At 54.5% G+C, this 23,041-nt stretch overlaps 1 protein-coding gene across 1 annotated transcript; it reads left to right on the top strand.

Annotated features, from left to right (window-relative positions):
- Positions 1-1,270: 1,270 nt before the first annotated feature.
- On the top strand, positions 1,271-22,837 carry LOC135190128 (ectonucleoside triphosphate diphosphohydrolase 2-like). The gene is made up of 9 exons (XM_064171091.1): positions 1,271-1,384; positions 4,889-5,003; positions 8,761-8,911; positions 9,991-10,150; positions 11,039-11,266; positions 13,781-14,041; positions 16,828-16,923; positions 20,034-20,165; positions 21,122-22,837. The coding sequence occupies exons 1-9, from the start codon at positions 1,271-1,273 to the stop codon at positions 21,350-21,352; spliced, it is 1,488 nt and encodes a 495-aa protein (XP_064027161.1). The 3' UTR covers positions 21,353-22,837.
- Positions 22,838-23,041: the final 204 nt, after the last annotated feature.

Raw genomic sequence — 23,041 nt, 5'->3', positions numbered from 1 at the left:
ATCCTGTTCCCTCTCAGTGTCCCAGCTGCAAAAGCAACCCTGGTGCAGTTTCAGGTGCAACACTGCTGTGTTTTAGAGAGGTATCAGCCAGAAAGTAGCACTGCATGAGGCACTTAGTGCCATGGTCTGGTTGATTGGATAGGGCTGGGTGCTAGGTTGGGCTGGATGAACTGCTTGGGGGTCTCTTCCAGCCTGGTTGATTCTATGATTCTAGGTGAGGAGTTAACCAGCTCCACCATTCAGTGAACAACAGCAGGGACTGCTGAAGACTTAGAATCACAGAACCATTTAGCTTGAAGGAGACCTTCCAGATCATCAAGTCCAGCTATTATATCCAAGAGCAGGATCTGGCAGCTCTTCTGTAGCTGCTGGATGTCCTCAGGTGCTGATGCCATATCATGATTCTGCTGTAATGGGCAGGAGCAGACATCCAACCCCCACAGTGCAAGCAACTGCTGCATGCATCCCACAGGTAGCGTTTCTCTGGGGCAGGAGCAAGCCTGGGGCATGAGTGGCTGCACAGTGCTCAGACAGGAGAAAGCAGCTACCTGCTTTTTAAAGTCTAGAGGTTGAGTTATCTTTCCTGGGGAGGCTGCCAGGAAGGGCTGCACAGTCACTTCTGGGAACAAGAGGCTAGAGCAGCCTCCACCATCTTCTACCCACAGCACAGACCAAACCAGCCAGGGTCTGCAGCGGGTGGAAATCCAAACCTCCCAATGTTTTCCTGTCCCAGTGCCACCTGAGAGTGAACAAAGAGGCAGGAGCAGTCTGAAGGAAGCAGGCAGCCTGCCCACACTCTGCCTCAACCAGATGAACTCATGCTTGCAGGGAAACACCTCAGGTCCACCCTGCAGCCCTCAGACACGAAGCAAACACAGCGACCAGGAGTTTCCTAACGCCTGATCCTGGCAGCTTTGCACTGCCTGGCACAGAATACCAAAGGGATGAGGTCTGCCTGCTTTCTGCTTCTTGCACAGCTGAGTGAAGCCCACATTTGTGTTTACCTCCAACCCCATGCCTGGGGCAGTTTCGAGGCTGCACTGATGCTGCCGGAGCGGGCGCGAAGCCATCGCTGCCTTTATTGCGTGGAAGGCAGAAGGGCAGTGACACATCACAGCCTGCCTGTGGTCCCTGTGGCTGGGGGCTGGGCTGAAGTCAGTGCCTGGCCCCGGCCCCGCCTTTCTCCTCTCTTTAAAGGGTGTTTAAAAGCAGCCTCTGTCAGTTTGCCCCCTCCGTGGCTTCCTCCTTTGGCTCTCAGCGAGAGTGCTTCATGTCTTGGCGCGAGCTCCTTCCCCCCTGGCTGGTGATCGTGGCAGGACTGACTGGCATCGTGCTGCTTTGTGTCTCCACTAAAAATGTGCCTGTTACCCCTCTCAGGATCAAGGTAAGGGCATCCACCTGCCTTGAGAAGCAGCCCTACAGACAAGGAGAAGGTCCTATGCTTGTTGTGTCCCTTGGCCACCAAAGGAGGACAACAAACATAGAACCTTCTCCTTGTCTGTAGAGGCACAGGACTGATCTCAACAAGGACCTTCTCCTTGTCTGTAGGGCTGCTTCTTGAGCAGAACCTGCCTGTTTCCTTTGCCAGCTGGGCACCTGAACTGGTGTGGTTCCTTGCATTCATTGCTCTTCTGAGTCATTTTACCAGCCTGCAAACAACCAGCTGAGGAGGGCACTAGGATGGGATGGCAAGGAGGGGTTGGCATCCTTCAACCTGCTGTAGCTTTTCCTGCCAAACAGGGCAGTACAGGCTGGCCATGGTGTGTGGTTCAGCAGAGATGCTCAGCACAGGCTGAGGAGAGAGCCTGTGGTGGTACCCCAGAGGTGTCCTAGGAGGTACCCCAAAGCAGCAAGGGAGCAGCAGTGTTGGTGGAGGGAAAGAGCTTCTTGAAAGTCAGGAAAAATTTGGCCCTGAGCTGCTGCTTCCATCTTTAAAAGGCAAATTATCTTCCAGGGTTGGAAGGGACCATGAGGATCAGCCAGTTCCAACCCCCCTGACACCTCACACTAGGTCAGGCTGGCCACAGCCTCAGCCAGCCTGGCCTTAAAGACCTCCAGGGATGAGGCTTCCACCACCTCCCTGGGCAACCCATTCCGGGCTCTCACCACTCTCATGGTGAAGAACTTCCTCTTAGCATCCAGTCTGAATCTACCCATTTCCAGCTTTGCTCCATTCCCCCCAGTCCTATCACTCCCTGGCAGCCTAAAAAGTCCCTCCCCAGCTTTCTTGTAGGCTTCTCCTCTTCTATCCTCTGCTGGCTTCAGCTGAAGAGCCCATCAGGGGCAGAGCTGCCTGGGGACTTGGGAGTTAATGCCCATCCGCTCTGGCAGCCGCTGAGGTGAGCAGGCTGTGGTTTAATCAAACAGAAGTAGATTAACCTGTGTGCTTAGGGACTCCATCCCACCTGCAGGCTCCTCTCAAACAGAACTGGAATAAAATTGCTCCATACTCTGTCGTTAGTGCAGAGCTGGGGTAGAAATGCGGTGAGCAGTTCCCCTCCCATGCGCTCCCAGCAGCAGCCTCTCGTTCTGTGGAGGAGGAGAAAAGAACACCCAACCACCCGGGCTTCTGCACCAATGCCATTCATTTCTGCCTCTTCCGCAGCAGCCAGCATGTCCCTGCGAGAAGTGTGAGCTGTCCCTCCCGTGGGAGGATGGCAGCAGGCTCGGGCAGGGAGTTCCAGCTTCCTTCCGCGTTTCTGCCCCAGCCCCACCAGTTCCTAGCCTGGGTGCTGCGCCCGGCACAGCTGGGAGCTCCCAGGAGGGCAGCAGCTGCACTCAGAGGCTGCAGCCAGGCTCTGTCTTGTGCTAAAATCCTTTTGACCCCCCAGGAGGCTTCTCTTCCCGGTCTGCCGCAGCTCCAGCTTTGCCCTCGCACTACCACACCCCCCCCCCAGATCTCAGAAGCTTCCTTCATAGAATCATAGAATCAACCAGGTTGGAAGAGACCTCCAAGATCATCCAGTCCAACCTAGCACCCAGCCCTAGCCTGTCTAAGAGATGTTTGGGGCTCCTGCAGTAGCAGTGAGAGCAGGGCACCCTAGGCTAGCAGCCAGGGCTGTTCTGAGTGTCAGGGCATCCAGAACAGCCACAGAGCTATGCTGCAGGCCTCTCATGTCCTAACTCTGACTCTTGAGGTGCAGCTCTGCAAGGCTTGGTCAGCAGCAGGTAGATCAGAGGCTGGGATGCAAAGGGATGAAGAAAGCCCCTTGGGCTCCCTGCTAGGCAGCAGAGCACTGTCAGTGGTCAAGGCATGGAGAAATCTCCTGTTCACAGCTACTGGTTCTGCCAAGATGTGGTCTCCATCTCTGAGGGGCTGCTGGACAGGGCTCCAGAGAAGGGCAACAAAGCAGACAAAGGGTCTGGAGAACAGGTCTGGTGAGGAGTGGATGAGGGACCTGGGGTTCTTCAGCTGGAGAAAAGGAGGCTGAGTGGGACATTGTGGCTCTCCACAACTGCCTGAAAGAGGGATGGAGGGAGGTAGGGGCTGGTCTCTTCTCCCAAGGAACAAGTGATAGGACAAAATTAAATGGCCTCAGGCTGCAGCAGGGAAGGTTTGTGGTGGACATTAGAATAAAATTCTTCACTGAAAGGGTTCTCAAAGAGGGGAAGAGGCTTCTCAGGGAGGTGGCTGAATGCCCCTCCCTGGAGGGGTTTAAAAGATGTGTAGATGTGGTGCTGAGGGCCATGGTTTAGCAGCAGCCTCAGCACAGTTAGAGAATGGTTGGGCTGGATGATCTGAAAGGTCTTCTCCAAGCCAAACGGTTCTGTGACTCTGTGCTGGTTGATCCCAGGGTGCTGCACCTCTGACAGGTCTGGCACACACCCAGGCAAAGCCAGCCTGTGTCACTCCATCTCTGCACTGGAGCATCAGACAGATGTGAGAGTCTTGAGCTCCTCAGAAGTAGGAGCAAGCCACAGCCCTTCAATTCCTGCACCAAGGCTTCAGCCAACCAATCCAGCAGCAGTTTCAGTCCCGGAATCAGCTGAGAGCCTGCACAGTTCCACCTCTCACTGCTTTTAGGACCTGTTTTTCCTGAGCTCCAGGTGGCTCAGCTCTCAGTGGAAGCTCTCTGCCTGGTTTCAGGAGCAGCTACAGAGCAGACTGCTGCAGCTCTGGTGTGTTTCTGGGTGTCTCTCCACTCCTGCTGCCCCTCATGTATATGCAGATGGCTCCTTGCAAGTGCACATCAGTGTCTGGGCCTCACCCTTGCTTTGAACATGCAAAGCCAGCTCAGAGAGTGCAGTCAGGCCCTTGGGTTCCTCACAACACCTACGTGCTGAGTGCTGCCTTCAGATTTGGGCTCCCCAGTTGAAGGGGGACAGGGATCTGCTGGAATCCAGCAGAGGACTACGAGGATCATTTAGGGACTGGAGCACTGCCTAATGAGGAGAGGCTGAGGGACCTGGGGAGGCTGAGGGACCTGAGGCTGCTTAGTCTGGAGAAGAGAAGACTGAGAGGGGATTTAATCAATGTTTATAGATCTCTGAGGGCTGGGGGTCAGGGTTCACACACGCACACAGGCTCTGCTCACTGCTCCATGGGACAGGACAAGCAGCAATGGATGGAAGCTGCAGCACAGGAGGTTGCAGCTCAACACAAGGGGCAACTTCTTGACTGGAAGGGTCCCAGAGCCTGGCACAGGCTGCCCAGAGAGGTTGTGAAGTCTCCTTCTCTGGAGCCTTTCCAGGCCTGTCTGGATGTGTTCCTGTGTGCCCTGAGCTAGATTGTATGGTCCTGCTCTGGCAGAGGATGGTTGGACTTGATGAGCTCTTTGGGTCCCTTCCAACCCCTGACATCCTGTGAGCCTGTGGTGCTGAGTAACCCTGCAGTAGAAGCAGCATGCACTCAGTGGTGCTTATCTAGAATGCCTTTGGGGTTTTCCAGCATGGCATTGTTCTGGATGCTGGCCCATCCCGCACTATCCTCTTCATCTACCAGTGGACCACCAAGGCCAACAGGACTGGAGTGATCAGGGAGTGCAGTTCCTGTCCTGTGCAAGGTAAGCTGCCTGATTCATGCTTGGTGGCCTGTGGGACTGGCAGGGAATGGATGAAAACACAGAGATGTGTGCAAGGATCATTGTTGCAGCTCCTTTGGTCCTGTCCCATCTCGCTGTACATTGGAGGAGTGGTGGGAGTGAAGCACAAGTTGCTCTGCTCCATGAAGCTTCTGGCCCTGGGCAGATGTAGCCATGCTCCTGGCAGCAGCTGGTGACAGCTTTTTTGGCCTGCTGCAGGCAGGGAAGCCCACAGAGAGGATGGAGCTTCTTGTGGTGTCCTCATGGATCAGCCAAGGTTGCTGAGCTTCTCATCACCTGCAGCCCAGAAAGCCAAGCAGAGCCTGGGCTGCAGCAGCAGCAGTGTGGCCAGCAGGGCCAGGGAGGGGATTCTCCCCCTCTGCTCTGCTCTGCTGAGACCTCACCTGGAGTCCTGCATCCAGCTCTGGAGCCCCTGGGACAAGAGGGATGTGGAGATGCTGGAGAGTGTCCAGAGCAGGGCCAGGAGGATGCTCAGAGGCTGCAGCAGCTCTGCTGTGAGCACAGACTGAAAGAGTTGGGGCTGTGCAGGCTGGAGCAGAGGAGGCTCCCAGGTGACCTTCTTGTGGCCTGCCAGGATCTGGAGTGGGCTACAAAAAAGCTGGGGAGGGACTTTTGAGGGTGTGAGGGAGTGGCAGGAGTGGGGGGAATGGAGCAAAGGTGGAGGTGGGGAGAGTGAGGCTGGAGGTGAGGAGGAAGTTGCTGAGCAGGAGAGTGGTGAGAGGCTGGAATGGGTTGCCCAGGGAGGTGGTTGAGGCCTCATGGCTGGAGGTGTTTGAGGCCAGGCTGGCTGAGGCTGTGTGCAGCCTGCTCTAGGGTAGGGTGTCCCTGGGCATGGCAGGGGGGTTGGGACTGGCTGCTCCTTGTGGTCTCTTCCAACCCTGCCTGATTCTGTGATCCATGTGTGACAGTGAACAGCAACAGATACAAACCTGGCTGCATGGTGACTCCTGCTCTCTTCTGACTGACTCTGGGCAGTAAGTGCTGTAGCTCCAGCAAAACAGAGGTTCAAAGGCTCCAGCTCCTTCAGTTGGCAGCACAAGCATGAGTTCAGCATGGTTCTAGCTGTCCAATTTGGAAAATACTGGAGTCTTCCTCACTACTTTGAAGAAGTTTGGGCCTGTCAGGCATTAGTGCTTGGTGTTTTCCTTCCCTATCTCTCAATCTTGCTTTGATGTTGAAGCCTGATTACAGCAGGATGCCAGGTAGCCTGAAGTCTCTGCAGCAGTCTGCTGTAGGAGGGCAGCTGCACAACAAACAGAGAAGAGAGTTTGTGCCCCTGCAGTCTGTAAGCAATGCAAACCACATACAGAAGATTCCCACAATGGTAGGGGTTGGAAGAGGCCTCCAAAGATCATCTGGTCCAACCTTCCTGCAAGAGCAGGATCACTCAGGCTAAATCACACAGGAACAGGCCCAGGCAGGTTTTGATGGGGATTCCACAACCTCTCTGGACAGCCTGTGCCAGTGCTCTGCCACCCTCTAAGTGAAGACTTTTTTCCCCTTATGTTTACATGGAGCCTCCTGTGTTCCAGTTTATGTCCATTGCCTCTTGTCCTGTCACTGGGCACCACTGGGAGCAGTCTGGCTCCATCCTCCTGACACACAGCCTTTAGATATTGATCAGCATTAATGAGATCCCCCCTCAGTCTCTTCTTCCCCAGGCTAACCAGCCCCAGCTCTCAGCCTTTCCTGGTGAGGGAGATGCTCTGTCATCATCTTAGTAACCTTGTGTGTGTCATAGAATGGACCAGGTTGCAATCCCAAGCACAACTCCAGGCTGGGCATTGAGTGGCTGGAGAGCAGCCCTGAGGAGAGGGACTTGGGGATGCTGCTGGAGGAGAAGCTCCACAGGAGCCAGCAGTGTGCACTTGCAGCCCAGAAAGCCAAGCAGAGCCTGGGCTGCAGCAGCAGAAGTGTGGCCAGCAGGGCCAGGGAGGGGATTCTCCTCCTCTGCTCTGCTCTGCTCTGCTCTGCTCTGCTCTGCTCTGCTGAGAGCCCACCTGGAGATGGGTAGGTTCAGGCTGGAGGTGAGGAAGAAGTTGTTGAGCAGGAGAGTGGTGAGAGGCTGGAATGGGTTGCCCAGGGAGGGGGTTGAGGCCCCATGGCTGGAGGTGTTTGAGGCCAGGCTGGCTGAGGCTGTGTGCAGCCTGCTCTAGGGTAGGGTGTCCCTGGGCATGGCAGGGGGGTTGGAACTGGCTGCTCCTTGTGGTGCCTTCCGACCCTGACTGATTCTATGATTCTAGGTTGGAAGAGAGCTCCAAGCTCAGCCAGCCCAACCTAGCACCCAGCCCTGGTCAACCAACCAGACCATGGCACTAAGTGCCCCAGCCAGGCTTGGCTGCAACACCTCCAGCCACAGCAACTCCACCACCTCCCTGGGCAGCCCATTCCAATGCCAATCACTCTCTCTGACAACAACTTACTCCTAACATCCAGCCTGGACCTGCCCTGGCACAGCTTGAGGCTCTGTCCCCTTCTTCTGTCCCTGGCTGCCTGGCAGCAGAGCCCAACCCCACCTGGCTACAGCCTCCCTGCAGGCAGCTGCAGACAGCAATGAGCTCTGCCCTGAGCCTCCTCTGCTGCAGGCTGCACCCCCCCAGCTCCCTCAGCCTCTCCTCACAGGGCTCTGCTCCAGGCCCCTCCCCAGCTTCATCACTCTTGGCCTCTGCCACCTTCACTGGCTGGGTTAAACCCAGCAGCACTTTGGTGCAGCACATTGCCAGCAGCAGCAAGAGGTCCAGGAAAGTCTTGCCCAGCTGCCTGCATGGCCCAGCAGCCACAGCCTTTGAGCTGCTGTAGGCAAGCACAGCACGTGGTGAGGGAGTCACACAGCCAGGAAGATGAGTGGGCCAGAGGATGGGGAAGTGAGGTTCTTTCTGGGTAGTTCACAACCAGGACTTAACAGCCCTCTGAACCTTAGTGGGTAGATGATGAGTCACAGAATCCTAGAATGGTTTGGGTTGACAGGGACCTCCAGAGGTCATGCAGTCCAAGCCCCCTGCAGTCAGCAGAGGCAGCCTCCTCTAGATCAGCTTGCTCAGAGCCCTGTCGAGCCTGATCTTGAGTATCTCCAGGGCTGGAGTCCCAACTTCCTCCTTGGGCAACCTGTTGCAGTGTTCCAGCACTCTCATGGTGCAGAACTTGTTCCTGTTTCCCCTCGTCCTACCACTGGAGGCCTTTGCAAACAGTCCCTCTGCAGCCTTCTAGCACCCCCCTTCAGGTACTGGCAGGCTGCTGTTAGCTCTCCTGCCAGTCAGAGCTTGCATGCAGCTTCCCCTGCAGCAGAGGGGACTCAGAACCACCTCTGCAGACACAGGAGGAAGTGGCTGGAGGAGAGAGGTGAGACATCAGCCTCAGCCCTGCCTGCATGGCAGTGTGTCCTTAATCTGCTGCAGTGGCTAAAGCCACATTTCCTCCTCTGTGGGCTGAGCCAGCCCCAGCTACTGCAGCAGCCAGCGTGGGTGGTAGGTGGTCGTTTATGGGATGTCTCAGCAGCAGAGCTAAGGTTCTTTCTGTGCTGTCTGGGGTTTACCTGCACACTTGGTTTGCTCCCAGTAGCATGTTTTGGTACAACAGCTACCTGGAGGGAGTCCTTCATTCTGCCTGTGACAGGCCCTGCCATTAACCATGCCCTAGGACAGCAACCTCTTGGGTAGCAGCTCTCAACCTTCTCTCATACCTTTCCTTAGAAAATATCATTTCTTCTCCTGGTCCTCAGGTCTAGGAGTCTCCAACTACTCAGATTCTCCTCAGAAAGCAGGGAAGAGCTTGGAGCCATGCTTGAACTGGGCCCAGAAGGAGATCCCAGCAGAGCAGCACAGCCAAACCCCCCTCTATGTGGGAGCAACCACCAGCACAGGGCAGCTCAAGTGAGTGAACACTGCAAACCCACAGCCAGAGATCAGCCCTTGTCACACAGCATTCCGTGCATGCACCTCCCCCTTTCTGCTCTGCAGTGGGTTCCATCCTTAAGCTGCTGGTCAGGTAAACCTTCTTCAGGTCCTGGTGTGCCCCAGGGGTGTGCACCACAGCTGTGTCTCCATACTGTGTCCCCAGGCAGCCACAAAGATGACAGCTTGGTACTGCTACCAGTCTGTCTAAAGTCTCCTTCACAGTCAAGGCTTCACTATGAGTGCTTGGGGAAAGGTCTGGCAGCTAAAGGGGTTTCAGTTGGTGGCAACCCCATGAGTGCTTGGGGAAAGGTCTGGCAGCTAAAGGGGTTTCAGTTGGTGGCAACCCCATGAGTGCTTGGGGAAAGGTCTGGCAGCTAAAGGGGTTTCAGTTCATGTGACAACCCCATGAGTGCTTGGGGAAAGGTCTGGCAGCTAAAGGGGTTTCAGTTCATGTGGCAACCCCATGTGGGCTTGCAGAGGTGCTTCTTGTTAACAGGTTGGGAATGGTGGTGGGAAGATCACAGGCTCATAGAATGATCTGGGCTGGAAAGGACCATTGAAGGTCACCTAGTCCACTCCTCTTCAGTGAACAGAGGCATCTTTAACTAGATAAGGTTGCTCAAAGCCCTGTCCAGCCTGACCTGGAATGTTTGCAAAGGTGGAGGATCCACCTTGGCATACACACTTTTGTGGGCCCTGTTCTCAGTCACCTCATTAATGAGACCTTTGTCTCCTTTTAGATACTGGGTTAAAGAAAGGTCTGGAGAGGACCACATCCATGGGGCAAGGCCACAGGATTCCCTTAGTGGCAGAGGGTATTAAACTCCCATGTTCTCGAGTGGTGGCACAACTCCTCACATCATCCCTCTGCTGTTCTTGCTCCCAGTGCCCTGCAAGGGGAGAGAGAAGTAGCAGCAGGAGTGGGACCTTTTTTCTCTGCACTACTACCCAAAGGGAGGAGTGGAGCAGACATCCTGCAGCTGTGCCCCCACTGCAGGCTGCTTCTGGCAGGGTCATGCAACAATAAATGTGCCTTCTTTTTCTCTTCTCTTTAGCCTCACCCATCCCATCCTCTCTGACACTGCCCTTGCAGCCCTGACTGCGGCCCTGAAGTCATCCCCCTTCAACTATCAGGGGGCACAAATCCTGCCCAGTCCAAACAAGGAAGCATTCAACTGGGTTGCTGTTAACTATGTCCTGGAGAACTTCTTCAAGGTAAGGGACAATGCTGCCTGGGGAGCACAGCCCTGAGCTGAGCAACTCCTGCTGACAAACAGCCACAGAGACACTGTCAAAGTCCTGTACTTTAAACACTGTTTGGGTGCAGCTCCCACTGCCTTGCAGAGGAGAAGGTTATATCCAGCACCTGATGGTGGGGGACATAACCAGGCTGAAGGACAACATCTCTCATATGGCCTTTCACAGGCCTGCTCACGCAGCTCTGTTCATGCAGTTGCCATAACAGATGTGAGGCTTCCTGGACAACACATCCAGGGTGCTCACATCAGAATTCCAGCGTGGTGGAGGTGGAAGGAACCTCTGGAGATCATCCAGTCCACTCTCCCTGCTAAAGCACGAGCACCCACAGCAGCTTGCCCAGGAGCACAATGGCCAGGGGGGGTTGGAACTTCTCCAGAGAAGGAGACTTAGCAACCTCTCTGGGCAGCCTGCTCCAGGCTCCAGCACCCTCACACCAAACCAGTTTCTTCTTCTGCTCAGCTGGAACCTCCTGGGTTCCTTGTGTCCACTGCCCCTTGTCCTGTCACTGGGCACCACTGAGCCCCTCATCCTTTAGGTCTTGCTGAGCACTGATCAGGTCCCCTCTCAGGCTGCTCTTCTCCAGGCTGGGCAGTCCCAGAGCTCTCAGCCTTGCTGGTCTCTCGCTGGCTGTGGAGAGCAATCAATGCAGATGGCAGTGCCTGGACAATGGCTCTTCTGTCCCCTCCAAAGCCACTAATTCAGCATCCTTGTGTCCTATGGGCAAAAGAAAAGAGTCAGATGCAGCAGAAAGCTGGTGTCTCTCTCTGTGCACTCGTGCTTGCACCTCACTGTGACCCAAGTGCAGCTCTCGAGCAGTGACCTCTCTGGTTCTCTTTGGATCAGTACGACTGGCGAGGACAGTTGGTCCCCTCTGACAAGGGCATGGCAGGAGTCCTCTCTGTGGGAAGAACCTCAACACAGCTCACTTCCAAGGTGGAAGAAGAGAACCAGGCACTGAAAGATGGAGTAATGCTGCAGCTGTATGGGCAGACACACAAGGTGTACACTCACCACTGCCCCTGCCACGGCACGGAGCAGCTCCGCAGCAGCCTGCTCTCCAGGCTCATCCAGGTCAGTATCTGCCAGAGAGATGTTTGCAAGCTTCACAGATTCACAGACTGGTGTAGGTCAGAAGAGACCCCCAAAGATCATCCAGTTCCAAGCCCCCTGCCATGAAGAGAGACAGCTTCCACAAGCCCAGGTTGCTCAAGGCCTCATCCAACCTGACTGTGAACACTGCCAGGAAAAGATCATCCAGGGCCTACCTGGACAACCTGTTCCAGGGTCTCACCATCCTCAGTGGGGAGCAGGGGAAATGTCATAGAGCCACAGAGCTACTGAGATTGGAAGGGACCTTTGAGATCATTAAGCCCAGTTTCTGCAGTTCTCCTTGGCCCTGCCTGGCTGAGTACACTAAACCTTAGCTCCTTGGCACTGTGTCCATTGGAGGCTTTTTGGGAGTGGGGAGCTGGGGAGACTTCTGCAGCTCCTGCCTCTAAAATACATTCAGTTTGTCCTAGGATCTTCAGCTGGTTCTAGCTGCTCCCTGCAGTGACTGTGGACACCAGATGCAGGGTCTCAGGGGTAAGCATGCCTGTGGTGGAGCATGCCCAGCTGTTTGCTAGGGCAGTGGGAAAAGGTCTTCAGCTTTACCCCAGACTGGGGGCAAAACCTGCTCAGCATGCACCTGCAGGCTGTCCTGCCCCTGCTGGCTCTGTGGAGCCCCAGAGTTTGGCTCTCAAGCAGACATTGCTGAGACATGGCTGAAGAAAGCTCCCCACAGCCACTGGTGGGAAGTCCATGGTCCAGGTTCCTGCATCCAGCATCACTAAGTGGCAGCTGCTCAAGGTGCAAGCTTCTAAAGGGCAAAAGGTCAATGAGTGTCTTTAGCAGAGGGGTTTGATGTATCTAAGCAAGCTCAGTGCAGCTGGGAACAGAACTCAACAGGCCTGGATCCCTGCTCTCACACAGGCACTATTCAAGCCTTTCCTCCCTGTAGGCTCTGTTCAGCTCCTTACTTCCAACACAAGCACAAAATTGCTGCCCAGAGGTGCTAAGATCAGCTTCAGGGTGAAGGGAGACAAAAGCTTTCCTTGGCTCCTCCCAGTGGCTCCTGCATCCTAGAAGGGGAGCCAGAAGAACTGCACCTGGGAATCAGCTGGGACCTTCCACCTGGACTGCTTCCTCTGCTGCCTTTGGCTGTGCAGCATCTTTAAGAGGACATCTCTAAGACTTGTTTTGGACACATGCAGGTGTTTTGGTTCTTCCACGTTGGGTTTCACTTGGAGGGGGGGCAGGATCTGATGCAACCTCTGGAATCACTTCAGTCTCAACCAAAACTGGGTTTTTCCCCCATAAATCAACTACTGCACAGCATGGGCAGCAGGGGCAGGGAGGAGATTCTGTCTCTGTGTTCCACTCTGCTGAGAACCCACCTGCAGTGCTGGGGTCATCTCTTGAGCCCCCAGTACAAGGACATGGAGCAGGTAGAGCAGGTCCAGAGAAGGCCACAACAGCGATGTGAAGGCTGGAACCTCTCTGCTGTGAAGACAGCTTGAGAGAGTTAGGGTTGTTCAGCCTGAGGAAGGGAAGGCTCAGAGGAGACCTTAGAGCAGCCTTCCAGTATTTGAAGAGCTGGAGAGTGACTTGTTCCAAAGGCAGGCAGGGACAGAAGAGGTAATGGCTTCAAACTGGAAGAAGCTGGATTGAGGTTAGACATTAGGATGAAATTCTTCCACATGACAGGGGTGAGACACTGGAACAGGCTGCCCAGAGAAGGTGCAGATGCCACATCCCTGGAAGTGTGCAAGATCAGGTCAGACAGGGTCTTGAGTGACCTGGCCTAGTGGGACATGTCCCTGCCCAGGGCAGGGGGGTTGGAACTGAATGAGCTCTAAGGTCCCTTCCAACCCAAACCATTCTGGATTCCAATTGAGACCTGAATGTCCTACATGGAGACTCACTTCAGCAGAGTCATACTGGGGGATTTCTAGAGATAAGAAACTGATTCTTGATGGCTTGAGCCATTTTTAAGGCAGCTTCTTTCTTCTAACTACAAAGAGTACAGGATTCAAACTAGCTGTTAGGAAAGGGTTTAGGGTGAGGGTGGTGAGACAATGGCACAGGTTGCCCAGGGAGGCTGTGGATTCTCCCTCCCTGGAGGTGTTCAAGGCCAGGTTGGATGAGGCCTTGAGCTATCTGGGCTAGTGGGAGATGTCCCTGCCCAGGGCAGGGGGTTGGAACTGGATGAGCTTCGAGGTCCCTTCCAACCTAAGCCTTTCTATGATTCTTTGAAATTGTATTTCTGGTGGAAGGGAGAGGAGGAGAGGTTGGAGCTCCTCAGCCTCCCACAGCAGGTCCAGTCATTGCAGCCTGCCCTGAGCTGGGGAGCAACTGGGAGCCTGCTGGAACAGTCTGGACCTTGCAGTTGCCCAGCTGAGAGAAGGTTTGGCAAAGCTTTTGCAGCCTGCCTGTGTGGTAACACCATTGTGCTGCCAGGGGAAAACTTCTTTGCTCTGTCCTATTTTGCCTTGCCCTGTGAAGCCCTGGGATGCCAACCTCTTCCTTGTTCTCTTCTGCCTCTAGGCTCAGAGAGGCACTAAAACGGTGCTGAATCCCTGCTGGCCCCTCGCCTACTCCCGGGAAGTGCAGTGGCAGTCAGTGCATGCTGGGCCTTGTGCTGCCAGGGCTGACAGCTGGGACAGCCCTGCCCCTGAGGAGGTCTTCAACATCACCGGCTCCAGCAGTCCTGCTGCCTGCCTGGGGCTAGTGCAAGGCCTGCTCAACTCTTCCTCTTCCTGCAGCTTCCTCATGCATTCCCTCAGCAAGCCCAGGAGCAGGCTTCTCGTAAGTTCTCATGTCACAGAGTCACACAATCAAAGAGTGTCAGGGGCTGGGAGGGACCTCCAAAGCTCATCCTGTCCAGAGCAGCAGCACCCAGAGCAGATCACACAGCAACACATCCAGGCAGGTCTTGAATATCTCCAGAGAAGAAGACTCCACAACCCCCCTGGGCAGCCTGTGCCAGGCTCTGTCACACTCACAGGGAAAAAATTCCTCCTCATGTTTCCATGGAGATTCCTCTGCCACAGCTTCCAGCAGTGCCCCTTGTGCTGGCATTGAGCATCACCCAGCAGAGCCTGGCTCCAGCCTCTGGCACTCACCTTTCTATATTGATAACCATTGATGAGGTCAGTGTGATTTGCACTGGGGTAGGCAACTGGGATGGAGAACACATGAAATGGGACCAGGTTGTTCACTGGCAAAGAGAGAGGCAAGAGCCTCTGCTAGGCAGGAGAGCCACTGCTAGGCCGGAGAACCTCTGCTAGGCAGGAGAACCTCTGCTAGGCAGGAGAGCCTCTGCTAGGCAGGAGAGCCTCTGCTAGGCAGGAAGGCCTCTGCTAGGCAGGAGAACCTCTGCTAGGCAGGAGAGCCTCTGCTAGGCAGGAGGGCCACTGCTAGGCAGGAGAACCTCTGCTAGGCCGGAGAACCTCTGCTAGGCAGGAGAACCTCTGCTAGGCAGGAGGGCCACTGCTAGGCAGGAGAGCCTCTGCTAGGCAGGAGAACCTCTGCTAGGCAGGAGAGCCTCTGCTAGGCAGGAGAACCTCTGCTAGGCAGGAGGGCCACTGCTAGGCAGGAGGGCCACTGCTAGGCAGGAGGGCCACTGCTAGGCAGGAGAACCTCTGCTAGGCAGGAGAGCCTCTGCTAGGCAGGAGAACCTCTGCTAGGCAGGAGAGCCTCTGCTAGGCAGGAGAACCTCTGCTAGGCAGGAGGGCCACTGCTAGGCAGGAGGGCCACTGCTAGGCAGGAGAACCTCTGCTAGGCAGGAGAGCCTCTGCTAGGCAGGAGGGCCACTGCTCTGGCAAGCACCTCACACGTGCACTCCTTTCTTCTCCCCTTCACTGGCACACAGCTGTGCAAGTGTCTCTGGGGGAAAAAACAGTTTTGGTTGAGACTGAAGTGATTCCAGAGGTTGCATCAGATCCTGCCCCCCCTCCAAATGAAACCCAACGTGGAAAGATGTTGAGGTGCTGGAATGTGTCCAGAGAAGGGCAACAAAGTTGGTGAAGGGTATGGAACACAAATCCTATGAGGAGAGGTTGAGGGATCTGGGCCTGTTTAGCCTGGAGAAGAGGAGGCTCAGGGGTGACCTTATTACTGTCTACAACTACCTGAAGGGGCATTGTAGCCAGGTGGGGGGTGGCCTCTTCTCCCAGGCAACCAGCAATAGAACAAGGGGACACAGTCTCAAGTTGTGCCAGGGCAGGTCTAGGCTGGATGTTAGGAAGAAGTTCTTCACAGAGAGAGTGATTGGCATTGGAATGGGCTGCCCAGGGAGGTGGTGGAGGCACCGTGCCTGGAGGTGTTCAAGAAAAGACTGCATGAGGCACTTAGTGCCATGGTCTGGTTGATTGGATAGGGCTGGGTGATAGGTTGGACTGGATGATCTTGGAGGTCTCTTCCAACCTGGTTGATTCTATGATTCTATGTGTCCAAAACAAGTCTTAGAGATGTCCTCTTAAAGATGCTGCACAGCCAAAGGCAGCAGAGGAAGCAGTCCAGGTGGAAGGTCCCAGCTGATTCCCAGGTGCAGTTCTTCTGGCTCCCCGTCTAGGATGCAGGAGCCACTGGGAGGAGCCAAGGAAAGCTTTTGTCTCCCTTCACCCTGAAGCTGATCTTAGCACCTTTGGGCAGCAATTTTGTGCTTGTGTTGGAAGTAAGGAGCTGAACAGAGCCTACAGGGAGGAAAGGCTTGAATAGTGCCTGTGTGAGAGCAGGGATCCAGGCCTGTTGAGTTCTGTTCCCAGCTGCACTGAGCTTGCTTAGATACATCAACCCCCTCTGCTAAAGACACTCATTGACCTTTTGCCCTTTAGAAGCTTGCACCTTGAGCAGCTGCCACTTAGTGATGCTGGATGCAGGAACCTGGGCCATGGACTTCCCACCAGTGGCTGTGGGGAGCTTTCTTCAGCCATGTCTCAGCAATGTCTGCCTGAGAGCCAAACTCTGGGGCTCCACAGAGCCAGCAGGGGCAGGACAGCCTGCAGGTGCATGCTGAGCAGGTTTTGCCCCCAGTCTGGGGTAAAGCTGAAGACCTTTTCCCACTGCCCTAGCAAACAGCTGGGCATGCTCCACCACAGGCATGCATACCCCTGAGACCCTGCATCTGGTGTCCACAGTCACTGCAGGGAGCAGCTAGAACCAGCTGAAGATCCTTGGACAAACTGAATGTATTTTAGAGGCAGGAGCTGCAGAAGTCTCCCCAGCTCCCCACTCCCAAAGGCCTCCAATGGACATAGAATCATAGAATCAACCAGGTTAGAAGAGACCTCCAAGTTCATTCAGTCCAATCTCTCACCCTCTCACCCAGCCCTATCCAATCATGGTGCCAAGGAGCTAAGGTTTAGTCTGCACAGCCAGGCAGGGCCAAGGAGGATGCTGCATGCAAGGTAGAAGCAATTCTGTTGCCACCTCCTCACAAAAGCAGGTCTGCTTGTTTGCCTTGCACACAGCAGAGGTAGGGCACACAGAAAGGACATCCTGGCAATGAACCCACAGCTCCTGCCACTTGCCTTTCCCATAGGCTCTGTAGGCACAGTCCAAGCTGATGAGCATTTCTGCTGTTCTTGTAGGTGATTTCTGAGGCCATGGACTTCATGAGAGAAGCTCTACCTTCTCCTGACTTGGGACAGGCAGTCAGCAGGCTTTGTGGGATGTCCATCAAAGAGGTAACTGTGGAATAACTTAGTATGGATGGAGAGTGGGAAACAAGGCAAAGTCTGTTGGGGCTCAGACTGAGAGAGCCATAACTTATTGGGCTGCCTCAGGGACCTTACACTTGGCTTTGCCTGGGCTTTGGGAATTGTTTTTACTTCGAGGAAACAGACTCCACTTATTTTCATTCCTTTCAAATCCCAGCTGCTGCTGGTAGCACCAGGACTTGACTGAATGAAAAGCCCTAAGTACCCTTCCCTGCCTGGGGAGGAGTAAACAGGAATGCTGTCCACTGGTTCTGTGCAACACTTGGGCTGCCTGCTATCCTCCTCTCCTTTAGTACAAGGAACACATCTGCTAAGGCTCCAGGGGCTTTCCTGGTTCATCTGGGCCCACAAAGCCAGAGGGAATCTGTTAAGTTTAACATCTTTGTCAGTGATATGGACAGAGGAATCAGTGCACCCTCAGCAGGTCTGCAGATGGCACCAAGCTGTGTGGCACAGCTAGAGGGCAGGGATCCATCCAGAAGGACCTGGTGTGCCCAAGCCAAGCTCATCACATTCAACAAGGCCAAGTGTAAGCTCCTGCAGCTGGGTGGGTGCAATCCCAAGCACAGCTCCAGGCTGGGTGGGGAATGGCTGAGAGCAGCCCTGAGGGACAGGTCCTGGAGGTCTGGGCTGATGCAAAGCTCCACAGGAGCCTGCAGGGTGAGTGCAGCCCAGACACAACCCTGTGCTGGGCTGCAGCCAGAGCAGTGTGGGCACAGGGCAAGGGAGGGGATTCTGCCCCTTGGCTCTGCTCTCCTCACACCCCACCTGGGGTGCTGTGTGCAGTTCTGGAGCCCCCAACACAAGCAGGACATGGAAGTGTTGGAGCCAGTCCAGAGGAGGCCACCAATATGCTGAGAGGGCTGCAGCAGCTCTGCTGTGAGCACAGGCTGAGAGAGTTGGGGCTGTGCAGCCTGGAGAAGAGAAGGCTTGGAGGAGCCCTTGGAGTGACCTTCCAAGATCTGAAGGGAGTTGCAGGAGGGCTGGGGAGGGACTCTTGACAAGGTGTTGGAATGAGAGGAGGAGGAGGAATGGGTTTGAAGTGGCAGAGAGGAGATTGAAAATGGATGTTAGGAAGAACTTTACAGTGAGGGCAGTGAAACCCTGGCACAGGTTGCCCACACAGATTGTGATCTCCAATCACATTGGGTGCTTCTGTGCTCCACCACCTCCCTGGAGGTGTTCAGGACCAGGCTGGATGAGGCCTTGAGTGACCTGTTCTAGCAGGGTTGGAACTGGCTGTGCTTTGAGGTCTCTTCCAACCTAACCCATTCTATGACTCAATGATTCTTTCCCTTATCTGGGGGCTGATGAGGTCAGCTCCATTTGCACCTACCCTGCCCATCCACAGCAACATTCCAACAGGACAATTTCAACAGGGTTTGCTCTGATGGAGTAGCAGAGCTCATAGAAGGCAGCTCTCTAAACTTTCTCTTGTGGAGAGAGGCACTTGGTGATGTTCCTGTTGAGAGAAAGGCTGCATTGTGAACTCAACCTAGAGTAGGGGACCTGGCTGCCAGTCCTGCTGCTCCTGGATCTGCCTGGGATTTAACAAGAGCACAAGCCCTATGAGGAGAGGCTGAGGGAGCTGGGATTGGTTAGCCTGGAGAAGAGGAGGCTCAGGGGAGACCTCATTGCTGTCTGCAACTACCTGAGGGGAGGTTGTGGCCAGGAGGAGGTTGCTCTCTTCTCTCAGGTGGCCAGCACCAGAAGGAGAGGACACAGCCTCAGGCTGTGCCAGGGGAGATTTAGGCTGGAGGTGAGGAGAAAGTTCTTCCCTGAGAGAGTCATTGGACACTGGAATGGGCTGCCCGGGGAGGTGGTGGAGTCGTCGTCCCTGGAGCTGTTCAAGGCAGGACTGGACGTGGCACTTGGTGTCATGGTCTGGCCTTGAGCTCTGTGCTAAAGGGTTGGACTTGATGACCTGTGAGGTCTCTTCCAACCCTGATGATACTGTGAGACTGTGATACTGTGAAGATGGGAACAAAGGCACTCAGAGACCACACTGGTTATCACAGTATCACCTTACACCACAGCCCAGTGGGTGCAGGGAACATGGTTTCAGACTGTACAGGACACAAATCCCTCCTCAGGCCCAGAGCAGGAAGGGAGCTGTTACAGCAGGCCTGCAGCAGTTGATAGCAGAGCCTCCCAGTTTAGTCCTTGCTGGCTCTGAAACGGCTATGGTCGTAGGAGGGCAGGATGTGACACTTCTCATCAGAGGAGCTGATATTTAGTATCCTTCAACAGGAACACTCTGGAGAAACAAGGCTTGAATCACAGCATGGTTTGGGTTGGAAAGGACCTTAAAGTTCCTCCAGTTCCAATCCCCCTGCCATAGGCAGGGACACTTCCCAGTAGCCCAAGTAGCTCAAGGTCTCATCCAACCTCCCTCCAGGACCAGCCTGGGCAGCCTGTGCCAGTCTCTCCCCACCCTCACTCCAAAGAATTTCTTCCTTACCTCCACTCTCACTCTCCCCTCTCCCAGCTCAAAGCCATTGTCCCACAGCCTGCCACTCCCAGCCCTTCTCCAGAGTCCCTCCCCAGCTCTCCTGCAGCCCCTTCAGGCACTGGAAAGCTGCTCTAAGGTCTCCCTGGAGCCTTCTCTTCTCCAGGCTGAAGAGCCCAAACTCAGCCTGTCCCCACGGGGATCTTCTCCAGCCTCTGAGCATCTTGGTGGCCTCCTCTGGACCCTCTCCAGCAGCTCCAGGTCCTTCTTGTGCTGGGTTCCCAGAGCTGGAGGCAGTACTGCAGGTGAGGTCTGAGCAGAGCAGAGCAAAGGGGCAGAATCCCCTCCCTGTGCTGCTGCTCTCCTTGCTCTGGCTGCAGCCAGCACACAGCTGGCTCTGGGCTGCCAGGGACCAGTGCTGGCTGCTGGGGAGTTTGTCACCAGCTGACACCCCCAAGCCCTTCTCCAGGCTTCTGTGAAGCCATTCTCTGTCCAGCCTGGATTTGGCAGAGGTTGGGATTGTATTGGGATTGCCCAGCACAGGTTTGCAGAGTTTTCTCAGTTATGTTTCCCAGTAACATATTTACCTCTTTCTTTCTTCCCCATCCTCCTCTGGAAGTGGCACCAGCTGGCTAAGGAGCCCCAGAGGAGCCTGGATACACTGACTGACTACTGCCTCACATCTGCCTTCATCTTTCATCTCAGTACAAAGGGCTACACCTTGGACTTGGATGGGTCTGTCAGGACTGCATTCCAGAAGGTCAGTTAGCCACAGTGTGGTATTTCTAGTCACAAAGGAGGGCTGGTTTCAGTCCAACCAGCCCTGTCCCCAGTCCTACAAGCCCTAATCTGTTTGGTTTCAGCAGCAAGATGCTTCCTCACAATTGGGGTGAGGAAGCAAACCAGTGTCAGGGAGATAGAGACAGCACTGCACAACAGAGGGATCAAAACTCTTCTCTGGAACACTGCCATCTTTAAGGGACTATGCCCAGGATGGCTTCACCACCACTTAATGCTAAGGATGAGCTGCTGATAAGATTCCCTGAGCTAAAAGGTGCTGCCCAACCTCTTTCCAATCACCCTTGTCCTGGTGAGGGTTTATAAAGTCTGAAATAGCTTCAGGATCTGGAGCCCCTAAGGGAAGGAGGATTTGGTTCAGGCCCTCCCCTTCACAGAAGGAAGTAAATCCTGTTGCCAGACCCCTGAAGTCCCCAGCAAAGGCAGGTGCCACTGAGCAGGGCCACGCCAGCCACAGCAGCTTGGTCAGCCACATGATGATCACCAGACCAAGGCAAGGTAGTGAGGCAGGTCCAAGGTCCATGCAGGGAGCCCAGCCTGGAAAGCAACCTACAGCATAGGGCTGAGGTTCAGTCAGGCAGCAGGGCCAGGGCCAGAACTTCCTACAGTGCTGACCTGAGATCCATGTGGCACACCAGGCAGCAGAAGGAGCAGCACACACCTACAGCACAGCTCAGGAAAGAGGTGAGGGCTTACATGCAGTTCCCAGGGCCATGGGCAGAAGGAGGGGCAGAAGTGCCAGGTGAGACTGGTCAGGGCAATGGAGGCCTGTTAGTGTGCTGAGGGCACTGGCAGCTGGGTGCTGGCAGAGCTGCTCTTTTCAGACCGAATCCTGGCGTCAGTCTCAAGTGTGCAGAGGCACAGCTGAGGTGCAGGCTGCCTGCTCTCCTGACCTCTCCTTCCTCTTCATTTCAACAGATGGGTGACACATCATCTGGCTGGACACTTGGGTACCTGCTGAGTCTGACCAACACCACCCCTCAGGACAGCCCAACCTTCCTCAAGGGCATTGACTCGGGAATTTGGTCTCTGCTCCTCATCCTCTTTGTGGTGCTGCTCACCGGGTCCTTCATGCGCATCTCCTACCGAGTGATGGTGAAGGAGAACAGCTTCAGCAACAGGAACAGCAGTGTCTTTGATGACAACTGAGAGGCCCCTGGGGCTCAGCACTCCCGCCAGAGGGCAGCCAGTGGGGTACATTACAGAAGTCAGGCAGGTGTAAGTCACTGGAGGATGGAAGTGATTTTCCTGCAGGACTCCCAAAGCCTCAGAGCCCTGTTTCCCATGACTAGCACTTGCACTGCTCTACCTTGAGACATCAGATCCTGTTCAGCAGGAAACCTGTGATTCCTTGGGGATGGCAAGCTCCAGATGAGAGCAGCCTGCACAGATCCTGCTCAGGCTGCAGCTGAGGTTACTCATGTTGACCTAATGAAAATGTTCCTCTGATCAGGCAGGCCCTGAGCTGTTGTAAAGTGAATACTGCATAATCCTGTTAGTCAGGAGAGGTGGTGCCCTCAAAAAGTGCTCTGTCCTCTTCTGTGCCCACAAGAGAGAAGGTCCATGCAGCATTGCCACTAGTGGAGACTGGAACAGCACTAAAGAGCCAACTTGCTTCCATGTTCCAGGGAAAAGGCAGGGATTTTCTGCCTGCTACTGCTGATCTCTCAGTCCATGCTACTCTGCCCATGCATCCCTTCCAGAGAGTGCTCTTGCTGACCAAGGAGCCCTCAAAAGCAAGGCTTGGTCTCTGCAAGATGTGGAGAGCATCAAAGGAGAAACTGGACACAGACACCCAGCTGAGTTCCTGTCCCTCAGGGGCAGAACTATCAATGGCAACTCTTTAACCAGACCCAACAACACAAGTTCCTTCCCATCAGCTAGAGCAAGGGGTGTGCTGGGCTGAGCTTCACCACTGTTCATTTGCACTGCACTGCCTGGCTCCTTGACTCTGAAGATGAAGCCATCTCAGCCAACATTGTCCTTTAGACAAGAGCAGACCCAGGAACAGAGGCTTTCTAATTGTCAGCTCAAAGACTTTCACATCAGACTGTGACCAGAGTTACTTGAGAATCCAATGCTCAGGATTCCCCTGGGCCTTGGCAGTCCTCCCAGCTCCTTCTCTCTGCTTGTCTAAAAGATGAGGTGCTGGACAGGTTCTCTGTGTTGATGTGAGGAAAAGGGATGGATGCAGACAAAGCCTGGCCACTGACTAACAGCACTGAGAGCTCACTTCTCAGACTGCTTCAGAGGATTAAACATGCAGGCTGTTAAAAGGCCAAGGCAGCAGCAAAACTCCAGCTCATTTCAGGCCACTTGAAACAGAAATGCAAATGCTTACAGAGGCAGGGATGTGCCTTGCAGGATTTTTTAAGCTCCCATGGCACCCAAATCCTTTCAAATCTGATTATTAATCCCTTGTGGTCCCAACTCATATATAGGCCACATCTCCTCCCCCACAATATTGAAGCCTTCATCCATTTTTTTTCCAGCTAATGAATGAAGGTTTGGAACCTGCCAGTCAGGTTTGGAGGGGTGTGGAGATAGATTTTCAACAAGCTTCATATTCATTCCTTTGAGCTGCACGTTGGGTACCTTTAATTGTATCATGTTATTAAAGAGGTTGTAACAGACTGTCTGTGTTACCCTTGGCATGAGATGAAAGCAGGGAGGTTTATTGTGGCTACAGAGTGCTTCAGTGAGGAGGATGGGGGCTGCTGCTCTCACCTCTGTTTACTCAGGAGCTGTTCTGATGTGTGTTTTTGGGGGTGCACAACAAGAACTCCCAAAGGCACTTTCTTCCCTATGGCAGGCAGGCAAAAAAGGACTTTGGATAAC

The sequence above is a fragment of the Pogoniulus pusillus genome, chromosome 35, assembly GCF_015220805.1.
Source record: "Pogoniulus pusillus isolate bPogPus1 chromosome 35, bPogPus1.pri, whole genome shotgun sequence".
In the NCBI taxonomy this organism is placed as follows: Eukaryota; Metazoa; Chordata; class Aves; order Piciformes; family Lybiidae; genus Pogoniulus; species Pogoniulus pusillus.
Note: the sequence above shows the minus strand (reverse complement) of the source record. Positions and strands in the feature narration are given on the sequence as shown.

Coding starts and splice junctions, on each gene's coding strand:
- LOC135190128 (XM_064171091.1), top strand. CDS start 1,271: ATGTCTTGGCGCGAGCTCCTTCCCCCCTGGCTGGTGATCGTGGCAGGA. Junction 5,004..8,760: donor CAGTTCCTGTCCTGTGCAAG/GTAAGCTGCCTG, acceptor CCTGGTCCTCAG/GTCTAGGAGTCTCCAACTAC. Junction 10,151..11,038: donor TCCTGGAGAACTTCTTCAAG/GTAAGGGACAAT, acceptor TCTTTGGATCAG/TACGACTGGCGAGGACAGTT.